General features: G+C 38.5%; 1 protein-coding gene across 1 annotated transcript in view; it reads right to left on the bottom strand.

Annotated features, from left to right (window-relative positions):
• Positions 1 to 15,397, bottom strand: part of LOC131067846 (uncharacterized) — a 75,391-nt gene extending 59,994 nt beyond the window's left edge. The window contains exon 1 of the mRNA XM_058003014.2: positions 15,027 to 15,397. Within this exon, the coding sequence (XP_057858997.2) occupies positions 15,027 to 15,194 (168 nt within the window). The 5' untranslated portion in view covers positions 15,195 to 15,397. The remainder of the gene's footprint in view (positions 1 to 15,026) is intronic.
• Positions 15,398 to 18,607: the final 3,210 nt, after the last annotated feature.

Raw genomic sequence — 18,607 nt, 5'->3', positions numbered from 1 at the left:
CTTTTGTAATTACATGTAAAGCAACTACAAGTTGTGTTCAATTAGGACTGTAGTTGGAATAAGTCATAGTTAGTTATTGAATAAGTCTTGGTGGTTGAGAGAATCTCTCAAGTTACTTAGGATCCTCCCACCTTTTTCTCAAGGCTCCTCTTCTATAAATACTTGAGGGGGTCTATTGTAATTTTTATCTTTTGGAAAGCAAGCAAAAACTCTGCCAAATTTACAACAAAGAAGTCTTTGAGCTTTCATGTGTAAATTCAAGAATTGAAAGGAATAGAAGGAAATTGCTCAAGCTTTGAGTCTTTGTGCTACATACTCGAGTTTGTGTTCTATATTATCTTTCTTGCAAGTGTTTCTTAAAGAGCTTAATCACATTTGATTTGCAGTCTTTGTGTTGCAAGTATTTGAGGTTAATATAGATTAAAATAAATATTCTATTGAGAGAAGCTGCAAGTCTTTGTGCTTTCACTTGTTCTTAAGAGAATTTAGGCTCAGTTACCGGTTCTTGCCAAAAATGGCTGGGTCCTGGTCCTGGTCCGTGCCCGGTCCTAGTCCGAGCCTGGTTCGACCTGGGTCCCACCCGGGTCCTGCCCAGGCAGCTGGGTTCCCTGTGGGTCCTGCCAGCCGCCTGGGCAGGACCCGGGTGGGACCCAGGTCGAACCCAGGAGGACCCGGGTGAACCCAAGCCTGTGGGTTCCCAAAAACAAGGCCCACGGGTTAGAAAACAAATAAAAGCAATTAAAAAACAAATTTTTTAATCTTAATATTTGTATGTTTGAACTGTGAACATATATAATTTTGATGTTTGAAGTTTGAACATATATATATATATAAAAAAAAATTAAAAAATATCTATATATGTACGGATGAACCCGTACCCATACCCCAAAATTTATTTTTTTTGCCGAATCCACGAATCCGTACCCGAATCTGAACCTGAATCCGAACCGGAACCAGTAACTTAGAATTTAGGAATAGATTCTGTGAGAAATAGCTGCAAGTCTTTGAGCTTATACTACTTCCCATTGTTTTAAGTAGAAAAGAATAAGATATCCCAGTCTTTGCGCTGTTATAATTTGTTCTTTATAGCATTAATATAGAAAAAGGTAGTTAGGACTTCATATAATCAAGTCTTTGAGCTTGATATTGTTGTCCCGTCTCGAAGGAAGTGACGAAGTCTTTGAGCTTTCAGGAAACTTCATTTCCTTTCTCTCATTTCATTTTGAAAGTGGTTACTGTTGTTTATATCAAATCGCTATCCTTTTCTGTGAAAAGAAAAGGATATTGTCTTTCTTGAAGGAAGAAGATTGTTGTCCCATCATATTTTATTTTCAAAGTTGTAGTTAGATAGGGGTAGCCTTCCCTTAATTGGGAGAGTTTTACTCACACGCTGTGGTTGAAACCACAATTTTGTATATTTCCCCAAGTGTACAAAATTTTCAACCAACAGTCTTCATAGGGGAAGGATCCAAAGATGAGAGTCCAAGTATAGAAAATGAGAAGGATAGATCTAGGTCAAGGGTCCAGAGCGAAATTCCCAAAATCACCTAGTTTGCCCATGATTGAGATTAAGAGATGGATTCCTAGGCCTTGGTGGAGAGAAGACTAGTGTATGCTTGCCTTGCAAGGCATTTTGGAGGAGAGAAATGATAGAATTTGTCCTAGAATGTGAATTTCGCTCCTGACCCTTCCAAAGGGTCCAAAGCGAAATTCTTAAAACCTCTATTTTGCTCCCAATTTTGCATCAAGCCTAGTGTTGATTGAGATTAAAAACATCCTTAGGCGTGCACTTGATCAAGTTGTGGTCACAAAATGTGAAGATTTTGTCCTAAAATGCAAATTTTGCTCCTGACCCTTCCAAAGGGTCCAAAGCGAAATTCCTTATAGATCCTGTCCTTGGCCAAGGTCCAAAGTGAAATCCTCTTTTTTGGTCTTTTTGGGAGTCAAATCAATGATGTCTTCGGGAGAAAGCGATTCAAAGGTCAAGAGAAGTTCAAAGAAAGGATATGAGGTCTAAATTGAGCAAAATAGCAAATTTCGCTCCTAACCCTTCCAAAGGGTCCAGAGAGAAATTCTTATATGGCCTGTCCCTGGGGAGGATCTTGAGCAAACTTCATTTTAATGTCTTCTTGTTGATGATTTAAGGTAAGAAATGCTATGTTAGAATGAATATATTATGTATACTTAATCATCTTTTGTTTATTTTGCAGATCAACAAAATCAAGTTCAAGGGAGACCAGGCCAGGACAAGGACGGCCTCTTCAAGTCTCATCATTATCGAAGACACTTCAAAGGCATGGAGGAGGACTCAAGGTGCTTCTAAAGCGTTGGAAGAGTTCAAGTGTTCGAGCAGTTGCAAGCTAGCCTCGAGACCTCATTCTACTACACAAAGGAACCATATGATGACAATGGAGGACCTTACAGGCTCTTCAAAGCAATATGAGCTACCAGAGGAGAAAGAAGACTTGACAATAAGGAAGCCTCATCAAGCATATGGGAGTCAAGGAGGTACATCATTCATCGTGTCAAAAGACAGAAAAGAGGTCAACCAAGACACAGACGTCAGACAAGGTGGCATCCCAATCATTTTTCCTCCAATTGGATTGGTCCACCTCAACATGTCCAGATTCAATGTACCTAACTCATCAGGGACGGCACAAACTTTGGTGTACCTACCCCTACTTCCTATTTGTCCTCACTCCTAGAATGTAATTTTCTCATTGGTTAAGGAAGTTTGTTATAACAAACCCTAATTAGGGTTTCTATCCTTTAATCCTAGCCATTGATTTGAAGTCAATCAAAGCCATCAATTTGTAAAGGGTTCCCTATATAAAGCCCTGGCTCTTCATTTGTAAATAATAATAGTCGGTGAATAGTTAGAGATAATCAATAGTTAGTAGTGGTAGTTCAAGAGCAATTAGTTTTTAGGGTAGAGTAGAAAGAGAAGGCAAAGATTGTTGTCAAGACATTGTTGCAAAAGACATGTAAACTTCATTGAAGAAATGGTGAATTCTATGTGTTGATTCAACAATTTGCATGGTCTCTATACTTCTCAAATTTAATTTCATGTTATTAGATGAATGGAAGGAATTTGTATGATCAATGGTGAAATTTGTACATCCATACTACTAGCGGTTTGTTGATTGAAAACTTGCCTTGCGTAGTCAACTGGAATCATTCAGCTTAAGCTTAATTTCAATTATCGCTTCTTCATCGATATGCATCAACTTAACGGTGTCTATGCTTGTAGCGGTGATTTGAACATCATAAAGCTATCCTTAGAAGATCGCACTAGCCTTGTGGAGATGATCATAGCATGTCAAAGCAAGATTTAGTTAGAGTTTCATCAAAGGTTATCCATTGCTCCTACATTCTTAGTGTTAGAATTAGATTCCACTCCAACCCTTATCCTTTTTTCTCTTTTTTAAAAATCAAGGATTAGTAAAGACCCACGTTCCAGTGATATCCAAAGTAAATCAAACGCTCAGGTCATCAAATGTAAGTCCCCTTGTGATTCTAGCAAAATGACATCATACCACAAGAGCTTATCCACACGTAGAGACCCTACATACCAGAACCTTGGAGTTACCCCAATTGATCCTTAGGCGAAATCTTCAACATTCGGGGAAACTTTGTTCAAGAGAGGATAAGATACCTTGGTATTTTATTTTGTGTTCGCATGTGCATGAAAAACACATCAACAGATCCAAAAACCATCCTTCCCACCAAGAAATGATAAATCAAGGGAGGAAGAAGAAATTAATCCCCTCTATAACACCACAAAGGAAATGGCAGAAGCATACATAAACTTAAGTCCTAAAGTAAGAAGAATCATATGATTCAGGGAGTTTTGTGAAGCAAAGAAACATGAGACCCCTAGGAGAGAAAAGGGACAATTAAGTAAGGACTTAAAGCATAAGATAAATAAGGTAACCCTTACAAACTTTGTTAAGTCAAATAAAATCACAGCCCATGCTTGGTTGTAGAAATTAAACACCTATTTTTCCCTTAGTCCTATGACAGAAGAGGATGCAGTCCAATTTGCTATCCTACACTTGGAAGGCTTCGCCCACGAATGGTGGCACCATGAGATCCTCACCCAAGGGCACCAATATAGTCTCTTATGAAGAATTCTCACAAAAATTGATTAAAAGGTTTGACCGGAAACATCCCCAAAAAGACATCAAAGATTTGACTCAGCTAAAACAGCTAGGGACAGTGGATGAATACGTCACTAATTTTCAAAGAATTGCAATAAGAGTTGCAGGGATTGACGAAGATAGGCTAACCTATCTATTTGTTGAAGGGTTGAAAGAAACATTGAGAGGGTTAGTGGGTGCCCTGAATCCAATAACCCTAGATGATGCTATTGAGAAGGCCTTAAGACTAGAAACATCATCCCCAAATGACAAAATCCCAAATGATCATACAAAGATTTTCCACAAGAAGGATAATCACTGCAAGGTCTTTATAAACAAAGATGAGCTTAAGAAAAATAATTTATGTTTCAAATGTCAAGAGCCTTGGGAACGGGGGCACCATTGCCATAAAGGTGGATCGGATAGAAAAAGTTTGTGGTATAGATGTAAGGAGAGATGGGAACCTGGTCATAAATGTAAAAGCCAAGCCCATCAAATAGAGGCAACTTCTAAGGAAGAGGGTGAAGAGAATCCTAGCAATAAAACAAGGTGTAATGTCCCCTCTTTCGAGTTTGGATCAGTGATCAAAAGTTAGTCTATCAATGAGTCCTCGTAGACTAACGAGATGGCCAAAGAACACCAAATTGGTGATTTTCTCCTATTTCAGAGGGCACTTTAGAGTAAACAAGGGTAGAGTTAGTCGGCAGTATTGTTATCTCTAAGTTGCCAGTCTAAAACTACATTAGACCCTAGAATATCTCCTTCGAAGGCATACATGAGTTTAGAGAGAGAGTGAGGTGCTTCCTTGCCAGGTATCCATGAGGAGAGAAAAAAAATTAAAAGAGATATTAAAGTTGATGCATATTACTTTTTAGTCTCTCCTTGGGTCACTTAAAACATATTTATAATATTAAGTTTCACCTTTCCTATGTACCTATTCCTAGTGAGAGAGTGAATGGGGAAGAGAGATAAAAGGTTAGTATGAGTGGAGAAACCATATAACATAAAGTGTACGTCCAAAGTGAGAGAATTGTTATGAGGATAAAGTAACTATTATTTAATTCATTAAATTTGATTGTGGTGTTAGGGTTTCAACTCTAATTAGGGCAACTTGAGGAAGTGTGTGGTCCCATGCAAACTCAATCACTTGGGGGAGCTTCTTACTTTCTTATATTTATTGATGATTGCACTAGATATACTTGGGTGTATTTCTTAAGAAATAAAAGTGAAGTGTTTGAATATTTCAAATAATTATGGTACAAAAACAAACATCTCACAATATTAAGATTCTTAGATCAAATCAAGGGGGGGAATATACTAAACAACAACAAATTTACCAATCCCTTCAAGCTATTCTATCTTCTTTTAGTCTTTTCTTCCAACGCTGGCAATTGCTCAACCGCTAATAGCTTTTGTTTCAATTTAGGGGCAGACCGGATGCTTAAACTCCAAAGCAATCACTTGGCTGAGCACCACATTTTCTCACCAACACCAGTTCTTGAAACCGGTTAAGAACATATATGCATCCTATTTTATTCTCTTGGAGAGAATGATTGTGTTGAAAGAGGCACTACAACTCATGGTTATGACTACAAATTGGAATCAGTGAGTTGAGGCCAAGACAGAGCAGGGGAGGAGGATGAAGGAGATAGTGAAGAGTGATGTGTTTTGGAGTGATGCAAAATACATAGTATCCATCATTGCTCCAGTTTTCAAGGTCATCAAATATGGAGATGGGGATGCACCTACACTTGGACAGGTGTATGAGTGCATCGATTCTATGCTTGACCACATGAGGGTTGTTGTGCATGCGAAGGACCCCAGTTTAGCATTCTATAATGAGCACATTGGGAAAATCATTCAGCATAGATGGGACAAGCTCAACACTTCCTTACATATGGCTACCTATGCATTGAATCCTAAGTGGTACATGCCTAGGCCTGGTAGAGTCACACCGATTCGGGATGATGAGGTGAAGGAAGGGTTCTTCAGGTGCATTGATAAGATGTATGATCCTAATGTTGCCGGCAGGATTGGAACTAAGTGGACCAAATTTGCCACTCTCATGGGTGATAGTGATAATGCTAAGATGGATATACGAACTATGGCACAAGAGGACCCAATTTTGTGGTGGAATTGTCACGATCAAAAATCAAATACTACCACTCTTGCCATTCACCTGCTATCTCAAGTTTCTAGTTCTTTAGTTGTTGAGAGGAACAAGTCTACCTATATCTTCATCCACCCTCTTAAGAGGAACAGACTTACCTCTAGGAGAGCAAAGAAGCTAGTGGCAATACATAGTTTTGTGTCTCATTGACCGCAAGACACAAGTGTACAACGAGAGTCCAACAGCATGATGGGATGTAGAGCTAAAGGAGCCAGCATAGGTTGATGAGGATGCTATGACTTCAAATGTAGGGCTAGTTGGTGTCAATTTGGCGAATCTTGACTATGAGGACTCCAGTAATTCTAGATGAGGAGTTTGGGGATGAGTAGAGGTCTCCCTTCACTACATTTTGTACTTAGCCTTATTTTGATATCATGCTACTCATTGTAATCATCCTTATGATATTTATGATTAATAGAAATCTCCAATTTGACAATTTCATTTGTCAAATTGCAATTTTTTATTTTATTTAGCATTATGAATTCATGATTGAAGTTACAAGTATTTAAAATTAAGTTTCATAATACTTTCATTTGAAAATTTGAAATGTAATTCGGAATTCTAAGATTCTTATACATATTTTCATAACTAGTTATTCAAGTACTATATGTATATTAGCACCACCACCCCACCACCATCGTCCCCTAACTTGGGCCCTTTGTCCCCCTGTCTCGAAATGCGGTGGAGCACTGGTTTGAATACAAATTAACTACTACTGCCAACAAACTAAAAGATGCTAGACATTGTTTGCTGGTACAACTGGTAAATTAAATATAGAAAATAATAATGTACATGACAATGCATACCAGACATGGTAGTAAAATTTATTTTTTATTCACACATGCAATTATTATAGAGAAGAAGACCAGAGATGGTCGGCCAAGGATTACAACAGATCTGACAATACCGTACCACTTCCTTGACAGTACATGACATATTTAAAGGACCAAACTGTTGTCGAGAGGTACACAACCATCAACCAACCGACACATAACTACCCGAGACTGACAACCCACTCAATACAATTAATTAATACCTTGTCGGATAACAAATATTATCAAACATAACAATAGGCAATTTATGCCGACAACATCATCCCCCCCAAAAGAAAAAGTTGTCTTCCAGACGACAAGTAAACATCTAGTAATATTCGGGAAGACTAACGACAGACAATGACTTCAACTGGACAACCCCAACTTGTAGTGTACCTACCAAATCAAATGGGGGTTTGGGGGCAGCGCCCCCGGTGGGGTCAAGGGGCAGCGCCCCTTGCAGGGTCCCGAGGCAGCGCACATGATTTTCGTGATTTTTTAAGATGCCAAAAACATTGATTTATGCCTCAAATCCACACGGCATGCAGTCTGGACTACGTATGGACCACCTCTCCTCTCCGTACAGAAATTCCTCTTCTACTTGTGTGTATCGAATTACCCCCGCACCAAGCTTCCCTCTAGAACGGTCGTCGTACACGCTGCCTGCGTGGCCCCCTTCAGCTAAGTCCATACAAATTGTGTACGATTTCCTTCCTCCAATTGATTGTGTACGAACTATGTAAGAAATTTTTCCTTCCTGCGAATTCGGTACTAATTGTGAACGGATTTTTGTTGCCTTGCATAGTTTCGTACAGGTGCCTTTTGCCAATTCCTTCGTCTTGATTCTGTACGGTCGCACTTCTCCAACTTCACCTGGCAGTTCCATATGGTTCTTGTACAAATGGATGGTTGTTGTTGCACAATCAATTTCGTCCTCCTCACGGACTGGGTTGTGCCTGCCACCATACGGACTTGCCTTCCAAGCTAATTATGTACGGATTTTTTCCAATTCCGTACGAATCTTAGCAAATTTCCTTCACACATCCTCACGCCTTGTACGGATTACCGTACGGATTTCTCTCTCCAATTCTGCACACTCCGTATGGATTTCTCCTTTAGTCAGTTTCGTACAGATTCCACCTTGCAATTTTGTATTCCCCGTACGGATTTCTCCTTTAGTCAGTTTCGTACAGATTCCACCTTGCAATTTTGTATTCCCCATATGGATTTCTCTATGCGGTTCTGCACACCCCATATGGATATGGTACGAATGGCCCAATCTGGCTCGTACGAATATGAACGGCCCATTTCCCTGTTACTATACGGACTACTTCCTTTGCCTTCTCTGTGTCGAGTTCCTCTTGCTTCCTGGCTGCATAATGTGCTTAGAGTGGCCACATCTTCTTCGTCCCCATGCAATGTATGGGCTAGGTTCTGCGCATATCTCTATGGGTCATATGGTCTCCTTGTTGTGCGATCCCTTACTCCATAGGGTGTACGATCGGTGTCGTACGACTAAGATGGAATTCGTTGTGGCTTGTACGGTTCCTTTTGTTTGATTTTTCCTATCAATTCCATATTCTTTGACAGTACGCTTGCATATGATCTAACTCCGTACGGGTATGATTTCCTTTCGTGCAAGCTCCTTTGTTTGTACGACCCCTATCCTTCGTCAGTGGGCTTTTTCCGTCCATTTTCCGTCTCCGTACTACCAAATGTATCATTCATAACTTTACATGCTTCTATTAGTTGCTTTTCACCAGGAGTTGCAGCTTCAAGAAAATTACAGGTTGGTGAAAATACCTCATAGTCCTCCATTTGCCAGTGGAATAGTCCATTCAGGGAACTCGCCTCATCTTCAGAGCAATCTTCCAGTTCAAGCACCCCTTCATCGTTGGGTTAAATGCCTTTCCTCCCTCCATCCATACCTAACTCTCCACCCTCAGACTCAAAGTCCAAGGGTGCCAGTTCTTCACTCACCGCCTGGTTCCTCAAGTCAACGACGTGCTTCCTCCCGTCACTCTCGATCGACAGTGTGTTTCGCTTCCAATTATGATTCGCCTTGGCAATAACCAACCATCCCCTCCCGAGGAGTGCATCGTATGCCTTCTTCTATAACTGGATGACTACAAAGTCCAAGGAAAAAATTTATGTCCCAATCATTACTTTTTGTGCCATCAATGTTCCCAACGGCTGGATGTCGTGCTGGTCGGCACCTACCAAGTGGAAGCTTGGCGGCCAAAGATTCGGCTTCCCCAGACATTTCCACGTGTCTTTTGGTAATACGTTTACTCCCGATCCTCCATCAACAATGGTGTTTGTCAACTTCTTCCCCATTATTTCCATCTCGACGACCGTCGGCTTCCTCTCAATGCTCACCGTCAGCAACATTGGATCACTGGACTCATTCCCTTCGGATGATGGTTTTCCCATCAGTTCCTCCTCATGTGGCTTACATTGTTTCTGGATGACTATGTCGTCACTGACTGTGTTGGCAATTGCCATTCTCAGTTGCGGCATAGTTTGAAGAAGGTCTGCCACCTTGATGGGTACAGTTGTTTGTAGCACCTGTTGAACTATGTTCTTCTCTGACTCTCGCAATGACATACTTGCAGTTCCATTGGAAGTTACTCGTTCCTTCGCCAACACTTGTTCTACTTCGGCTTGTTCCTTTTCCATACCAGAGTGTGAATAGATCGCCTTCTTTGTTTGTGCTCTTGTGATTGCTAAAACTGCATCCTCTTGTTCCTCCACGTCCAGCATATTAATACCCTTCTGATTCAGGTAGTTGGTGTCTTCATGGTCACCTGGTCCACACCATTTGCACAATAATTGTATGTTGTCTTTCTTGTTATGGCAGTCTCTCGCAAAGTGTCCCCATTCACTACATTGTCGGCATTGTATGATAGGACATCCTCTGGAGTCGTACTATATTTGGTTTCGCCCTCGTTGATTTCCATAGCCACTTGGCGATACATTCTGTGATTTCAATGGGCTGGACTCTCCCTGTGTGAAGAGTACTTGTGTACTTCTCATCTTCAAATTGTACAAGCACTCCCTGATTGAATGCTCGTGTACTTGGCAAATTTCACAAAACGTATTTCTAGGACAATTACCTTTCGTGTACCCCTCCCTTTTGCACTCGGTACACCATAGTTCATTACCTTCTTTGTCAGTTCCTCTCTTAGCCTTCCATTCTTTCATCGTTCTCAACATATCCTGTTGAAGGGCTCGTACGGTTTTGGATTCTTCGTCATTGCTACCTTCAGTGCTCTCATCATCGTCGATCTTCCTCTTCTCTCGGGAAGAGGTTTTGTTTTCACTCTCGATGTCAATTGCCCGATTGTAAGCATCAACGTACGAGGACGGAGGCACTACTTTCATCTTCTTGCGCAGTGAGGGTATCAATCCCTCCGTGAACCACCTCTTCTTCAACTCGTTGACTGGCTGTTCTCCATCTTATTCAACAGTTCTTTGAGCCTACGGTTGTAAGCGCGTACACTCTCATTTTTCCCTTGCTTAGTATTATAGATTTTGGCCACAATCTCATTATCATCCCTCAAGAGTTTGAATTCCTCCCGAAACGCCCTCTTCAAATCACTCCATCTCGTCTTGTGCTGGGCATCGAGGTCTGTGTACCAGTCAATGGTGATCCCCCAAAGGATAGCGAGAAACGCCTTCAGCCAATAGTCCCTGATATCTTGGCCATTTGCCTCCCAAATGGTTATGCATGTTTTGCAATGTCGTACCAAATCCTCCGACTTGTCTCCCGTGAACTTCGGCAGTTTTCGCTTCTCCTGGGTGTTCAACATTGTTTTCACTCGAAAGATACGTGCGTATTCACCTTGTGTGTCGGACCTAGGTGGACTATTTCAACCGCTACGTTCTAGTGCTTTCCCTACACTCTCGGCCACGCAAGCGTCCTCGACACATCCACCTTGAGCGTCCCCAACACACTTCGAGTACTTCCAGGTGTGTCGGACCTGAGTGTAATGTTCTGACCGCTACGTTCCGGTGCTTTCCTTGCACTCTCAGATATGCGCACGTCCACCTCCAGTGTCCCAACACCTTGAATACTTCAAGGCTTAGACTCATCTCTGTGCTCCCTCCGGCCGAGGGTTGACGAATCACCTAATTGCTTGGTCTTGACCACCCCGTGGCCTCTTCTCACCTTTGATGGGATCTACAGACATGAATCACTCAAGGCTGGCCCGATTTCTTTTAAGGCAACGACACCAAAATGTTTGCTGGTACAACTGGTAAATTAAATATAGAAAATAATAATGTACATGACAATGCATACCAGACACGGCAGTAAAATACATCTTTATTCACACATGCATTTATTACAGAGAAGACCAAAGACGGTCAGCCAAGGATTACAACATATCCGACAATACCGTACCACTTCCTTGACAGTACATGACATATTTAAAGGACCTGACGGTTGCCGAGAGGTACACAACCGTCAACCAACCGACACATAACTACCTGAGACTGACAACCCACTCAATACAATTAATTAATACTTTGTCGGATAACAAATATTATCAAACATAACAATAGGCAATTTATGCCAACAACAGACACATACAAACAATTTTGTTTGACTTATTCTAACACATTATGCATCCCCAAGTGGCAATGAGGAATCATCATGATAGGATTAGAGCTTAGTTCCAACTCTAATATGATGGAATCCTCTATTAGGAGGTAGCCCCAAAGGCAACTCATTAAACACCCTACTATGCTTATCCAAAGTATTTTGAATGTTGATGTGATAAGTGCACCTCTTACCCATGGATAAGTTTACAGGCAAAACAAAAACAGCTTGTTGCTCAAGCAAATTGTCCCTTCCTATAACCCCATTTGTGGTGCTCCACCAAAAATTCTTCTAAGTACCACATCTTTCCCTTCAAATTTAAATTAGAGCACCATGGATTGATAATCCTATTAAAACTCACTGAGAGAGTGTAATCATTGTACATCCAAAACCATGTTAATCTCTCATAAAACCACAATATTGAAATCATCACATACCTTATGATCTCCCATGGTTATGTTGAGCTATCAAACTATTTTTGTGCTTGGAATGGTGAAGCCATCAACAACCATGACATTGAACCCTCTGAAATTCTCAATTTTTAGTCCCATTAACCACTAAGCCTTCGTCAATGAAAGTGTGGGTGGCCCCAATATTAATAAGCACCATAATTGGCTACCTCGATAGCACTCTTCAAACTTTGAAAGGATGATCCTTAGCTAAAATATCCATATAAAATTCTCGGATCTAAAGTACCCATCAAAACTATTCTACCAATAGATTGCAAGAAAGCAAAAACATTCCTACAACACACATAATAGATTTGCACATGGAATATTAATTGTAATTAAATATTTCATTCAAATGTTTCTTTCAAATACATAACAATTTCAATTGATCGCAAAGATTCAATGATTATAAATTATTTTAGAAATGCCCAAGATGCTGAAATGTTCAAAGCATTGTTAAAATCCTCTAAGTTTAAAGAACAAATGCGACCTCCATATGGATTTTCTCTCCAAAAACAAAAAGGTTTTTGTTCTTGATCTCCAAATCCAAGGCTTTTTGTCCTTAAATCCAATAAAGAACAAATGCGACCTCCATATGGATTTTCCCTCCAAAAACAAAAAGGTTTTTGTTCTTGATCTCCAAATCCAAGGCTTTTTGCCCTTAAATCCAATAGCTAAACACAACTACTCAAACTAGGTTTGGGGTTTGTTGATAAGATGATGAAAAATGATCCTAACTTATGAAGTCGTCTACCCGAGAATCATTTGAAAGTTTCCCACAAGTCTTCATTCCAATTTGGGCCCATTAATGGCATTCCTAGTCATTTATAATGATTGGTAAAGTCCTTCATTTGAACAGTGGGGTTCTATGAAAGTGCATCTCTAAAGGCAAGGTTCCAAGGAGATGCATGCTTGAAGAACTAGCAAAGATTTCTCCCAAGGTCCAACACTAAGAGTCCAAGAATGCAAGTCCCTGCAAGATACAAAAATCTAAGGGCCCATGGATTCGCATGCCTAAGGGATGTAATGGCAAGAGGGATTGGGGTAATGAGAGTCAAGATGTTGCCCAAAAGTCTTATGTTCTGTAAACATCCAAAGTCAAGGGTTTGGTGAGTGGGATGTAAGGATGTCAAGATGCAAAAGGATGTGAAAGTTAACGAGTCCACAAACCTAGATAGGCAGGGAGGCAAGACGATAAGGGTCATACTTTGAAGATACCCAATGCAAGGAGTGAGGATCGAGGAAATCGAGATACTGATGCCAATAGGGATCAGGGTTGGTGATGCAAGGAATGAAAGAATGGTATGCTAGTATCAGAAACTCTAAAATCCTACCCTAAGCAAGAAAGTGACCCCAATACTCTCAAACTTAAATAAATTTGAAAGGGGACATTATAATAACTCCTTGTCTATAGCTCAAAATTCAAAGTTTGGATAAAAATGGGAAACCTTAGGTCATGAACTCGTTTAGGTGCCTTGACGGTATGACAAAGCAACCCATCAAAGTAGTTAGACAAAATCCGAAGGTCAATTCCACTTCAGTGGGTTCTCAAGATGCAGAACGTGCAAAACATATAGTATACCAAAAAACTGGATTTTGAAAATTTTCATAATTCTGCCCAAAACTGCCACTTGAATGACTCAAGCTGCTAATCGAAGCGATAAACCACCTCAAAGAAGAAAGGGTTAAACACCCACATTTCTTTGGACATAAATAACCCAAGTAGCTTAATCTATGGAAATAGAAAATGTACCAATAGACATTAAATTTACACAAAAACAACAGAAAAATACTCAATTATTTGCCATTTTCTTACAAATACATTGCTCATTTGCACAAGTTTCCAGAGTTTATGAATAACATAATGTATTAGCAACTCGATTCTAGTTTCTGTGTTACACTTGGCGATTGTCAATTTACTTGTAAGAACTTGAAATCTTGTTACAACTCCAATTAGATCATGATTACAGTACTAAAATTTAGACAACGGCCTTAGCTTAACATGGTAGCTAGTTGAACTGGATCATGAACTTCTATTTTGTGCTAGAATGATCAGCCAAAACCAAAATAATGTCAACCTAAAGAAACATATCAATTTCCACATAAAAGTTTGGGCTCTAAAAATATGACATCTTGCCCTTTGAGGTGAGGACATTCCAAGTTCCTGCAACTTCCAAAATCTGCTTCTGCAAAAGCTATAGAATCAACTGACTCCAAATGAATCTCAATTTAAACACAACCAAAATGAGTTTTTTATTTAAGTAGGTGAGGCTTCAGTTCTCAAAAGGTAGCCCACATATTAGGACTCTTAATCGAATGAGGAATCACCAGACACAGACAAACATAGAAACTACCTCTACGAAATACACATGCATTGACATAAATTTGACATCTACCACAAGTCACCACATAGGACACCTCATTATTATAGCTGTGTGCTTGGGTTGTAAAAGAAATTCAAGCCAAAACAGGGTTCCAAAGAACCTTGACAAACTAGGGCTCACTAGATGCAGTCTTTTGTGAGATCACATCTTCCAAACTACATACTGGATACATAGGACTCACTCCAGAGATACAAATTGATTCATCATCGGAATCGATTGGTTAAATTGTACCGATGGTAGCTTACAATTCTTCCAATCATATATTCACAGTTTCTATTCAAAACCTACCAATGACTGCAAAAGCTTAGATTTTCTTATGCTTGTGCCCTTATCCAGCTTGTCTAAGAATGCATCCAATGTCATGGATGAGCAATCACAGTAGAATTTGAAATGGGTGCTCCCCAAAGCTTCTAGAACTAGGCATAACAAAAAAGGAACACAGAAAACCATATGTGAGTGGAATCAGCACCTTAGTAATGAAGACTGTAGGGCAATGCTGTTTACAGATACAGCAAGTCTTGTCTCCCACAATGAAGCGTAACCTCACAATGCACACTGAACAGATACTTCGATGTCCACAATGCCCAAAGCCTATCCACTTCAGTGGCTCCATGCACACCGTACACAACTCTTCCATTGTTTTCCCTTTGATCTGACAGTAAGGACTCTAAATTTTTTGTTTGAAGAAGAGAGGAGACATGAGCATAAGCAAGACTTCGTCTTGGTCTGTTCTTTCCTCCTCTTCCTAGCTTTACTTCCACGCTAGTTGATCTTTTGACTTCTCAGTTCTTTTTCAGGTCGTACCTGTTCTTAGATTCCGGAATATTTTTTGTTTCTTTGGGAAAGTTATTGGTCGTCAATTTTGTATCGTTTTCCAGTCCTTTTCACAAGTCCTACTTCCTAATTATAAATCTCGAAATATTTATTTTTGAGAAAGATGATGGTCCTAGCTTTTGTGCGAGCATACTCGGTAGCAACCCTAGAATTTGACGGCCACCCATGCCTGTCATATGACTTTTTTATGACTGGTCATTGTAATGTCTTTTATTTTATGTTTTAAGGAAAATATTATATGTCAATTTTTTATTTTTTTTAATGAATAATTTTATATAATTGTTTTTATATTTGAATATTTTTATCAATTTAATTAATAATATATATTAAATGTGAAAAATATTTTTATTATTTTTAATAAAGTAGTGTGCATATAATCTAGTTATTAATGTATAGATAAAAATTTTGAACAAATATGAATTCAAAGTTGCAGATTTAAAAACAAAGAAATAGGTATAGATTGGAGGAAGTCATAAAACCTATATAGAAAATCTTTTGAAGAAATGAGTAAGGCAAAGTAAGAAAGAAATTATAAACTCCAAAGAATAGGAAGAGAATGTAGGTGATTGCAATGAGATATTGAATTAAAACAAGAAGGGAGAGAGAAGAGTAGAGGCTCTGCAAAAGAATAATAATAGGCTACATAGAGAAAAAGAAAAGACTTTAAAAAATTGTAATGCAAGATAAGAAGGGCACCAAAAGGGAAGTGTTTTTACTCCAAGAAATGTGATAATTAGAGTGTTGCTAACCTACATCAAAGAGTACATAAATTTTGTTGAGAAATTAAAAAAATAGAACATAATTGTATGAAGTATAAACTACATGGTAAATAAAAATGTAGACATTGTTTCTTGAAAAAAAAAATTGTCCTTTCATTATTTGTATCACATATGATATATTATAAAGATTAAAAAATCATAAATTAGTAATATATTCAAAAAAATTAAATTTATTAAGTTTCTAAATTCACACCAAAAAAATCTTGTTTATAATTAAAATACAAACTATTTTATTTTATTGTTTTAATGCATTGTAAAAATTAGAAACAATTAAATCCTATCATGTCAATTATGACAAGTTTCTAAATTGATATTTAAGACAATTTATAAAAAATATGAAAAAATAAATTTATAAAGTTTATGAATTTATATAAGAAAAATAGATAGTAAAATTTCATATTACAATAATATAAAATTAGAAAGAATTATATCTTAATTAATATCATAATTATATCTTACTGTTTCAAAATATTCTAAATAAATTAATATTTTATAATAAATATTCTAAAATAATATATATCAATAGTATGGCTTGTTCATGGGCCTAGACAGGATGATCCGCCCCTAGAGCATATAAACTTGTATTTGAATTGTGAATGGACACCTCTGGCAGAAGGATGGATTCAAGCCAATTTTGACAGTGCATCAAAAGGGAATCTGAGTGATTCTGGAGCTGGAGTGGTGTTTCGGGATTGGAAGGGCAATATAATTACATGGGGTGCTAAACATTTGGAGAAGGGTATAAATAATGAGGCTGAGGCAGCATACATGGCGGTTGAGTGGGGACTAAAATTAGGTTTCAAAAGATTACATTTGGAAGGAGATTCTTTAATCATTGTAAATACATTAATAACTTGGTTGTTAAATGAATATGTCAAGAAAATTAGAAGTGATTTAAATTGTTTTAGTGACTTTAAAGTCACTCATGTGCGCAAAGCAGCAAACAATGTGGCTAATGTGTTGTCCAAATGGGCCACATCGTTTGGAGATGTACAAGAATATCATTTGGAAGATTTTCGCAGCCTGTATGTTGTTGACGCGGAAGATAATAACATTCTTATGGCAAGCCTGAGATTGTTGGAAAGATAAAATAATGGAAAGTAGAAATGCTAAGTGGCACGATGCAAAGGTGGAACTAATGTCGAATCGTGTAGACAGAGTGGAGAATAAAGATCGGATAGTGTACTCATGGCAAAGCATTGATGAAATAGGCTTATGAGGACGGAGGAGGACATCAAGTCTTAGAACATGATGTGATGTGTTTTAAGTATTTTAATGATATTTGGTGGCTCTTTCGTTCATTTTACCAAGCTCGTTCATCTTCAAGAGAGTTTTGTAAGAAGTTGAGACAAAGTTTACAGAGGTGGGGACACTATAGCAGTTGGAAGATGGAAGCTAGCTTTGCTTTTAAGACTGAGAAGAAATTAGTACCTTTTCGTGGGCAAGGTGTCCAGTAGGCGATTACAAGGCCTATTTCTTTACAAGGATGATAGATTGAGGGATGTGGTTAAACTCATGTTAGAGAAGGACATTGCGTATATAAGCCACAGATATAGGACCAACATGGAAATTTACTCATTAATTGTTGCATGGGGTTTAGAATTTGAGAATACAATGGATGAGGTGAAGCGAGTGTTGCATGAGTTAATAGTAGAGGAATTTCTAGGAGGTATGGATTCAATGTTAGAATGGGCTCTCAGGTGAGGGAATTGACATTTTGGAAGGGATGGCGAAACCTTTGAATCTCCTTCCCTTTGCTCATTGGTAGGAGAATGAGTTGAAGGCAAGGTGCAGAGCAATGGCAAGGCGTGGCTGGGAGGCGTTCAAGACCTTTGCTAATTTAATGTGATTTGAGGAGGCTATTAAAGTGGCGCACGAAGTTGCACGGGCAGAGATGGGCCGAGAGATGAGACTTTGAGTGCACATAAAGGAAGTTGTTAAAATTCTAGCCAAGTTCAAAGATGTACCTGAGAATGTTTAGTTGTTTAGTTTAGTATATTTGGTGCTAGCTTCGGGTTGTTTTTTAAAAAATGACAACAATATATAGTTTTTAATTTGTTGTATAAGTGATAATGGTTGGGTTGTCTATAAATGATCTACATTGTTTATCCAAACTCTTCCATTTTGGAGTGATTGTAGAGGGGTAAAGGGGGCCTACTCTCATATTTTGATTTTGTGGGTGGTATGTTGTGTAGTCAATATTGTTGGGATTTTTTTGCAGTATGTACTCTTTTTTATACATCATATTAATAAAAAAATCATATATTACAGACCTATATATATATATATATATATATATATATATATATATATATATATATATATATATATATATATATATTATATTATTATATATTACCTATTATGAATTTTTATGAATTTTGATGATTTATTAATAATTTGAAGTGCCATATATACGGTTTTACAAAAAAATAGT

The sequence above is a fragment of the Cryptomeria japonica genome, chromosome 8 (assembly GCF_030272615.1).
Source record: "Cryptomeria japonica chromosome 8, Sugi_1.0, whole genome shotgun sequence".
In the NCBI taxonomy this organism is placed as follows: Eukaryota; Viridiplantae; Streptophyta; class Pinopsida; order Cupressales; family Cupressaceae; genus Cryptomeria; species Cryptomeria japonica.
The sequence above is the reverse complement of the archived record's forward strand: the minus strand, read 5'-3'. Positions and strand labels throughout refer to the sequence as shown.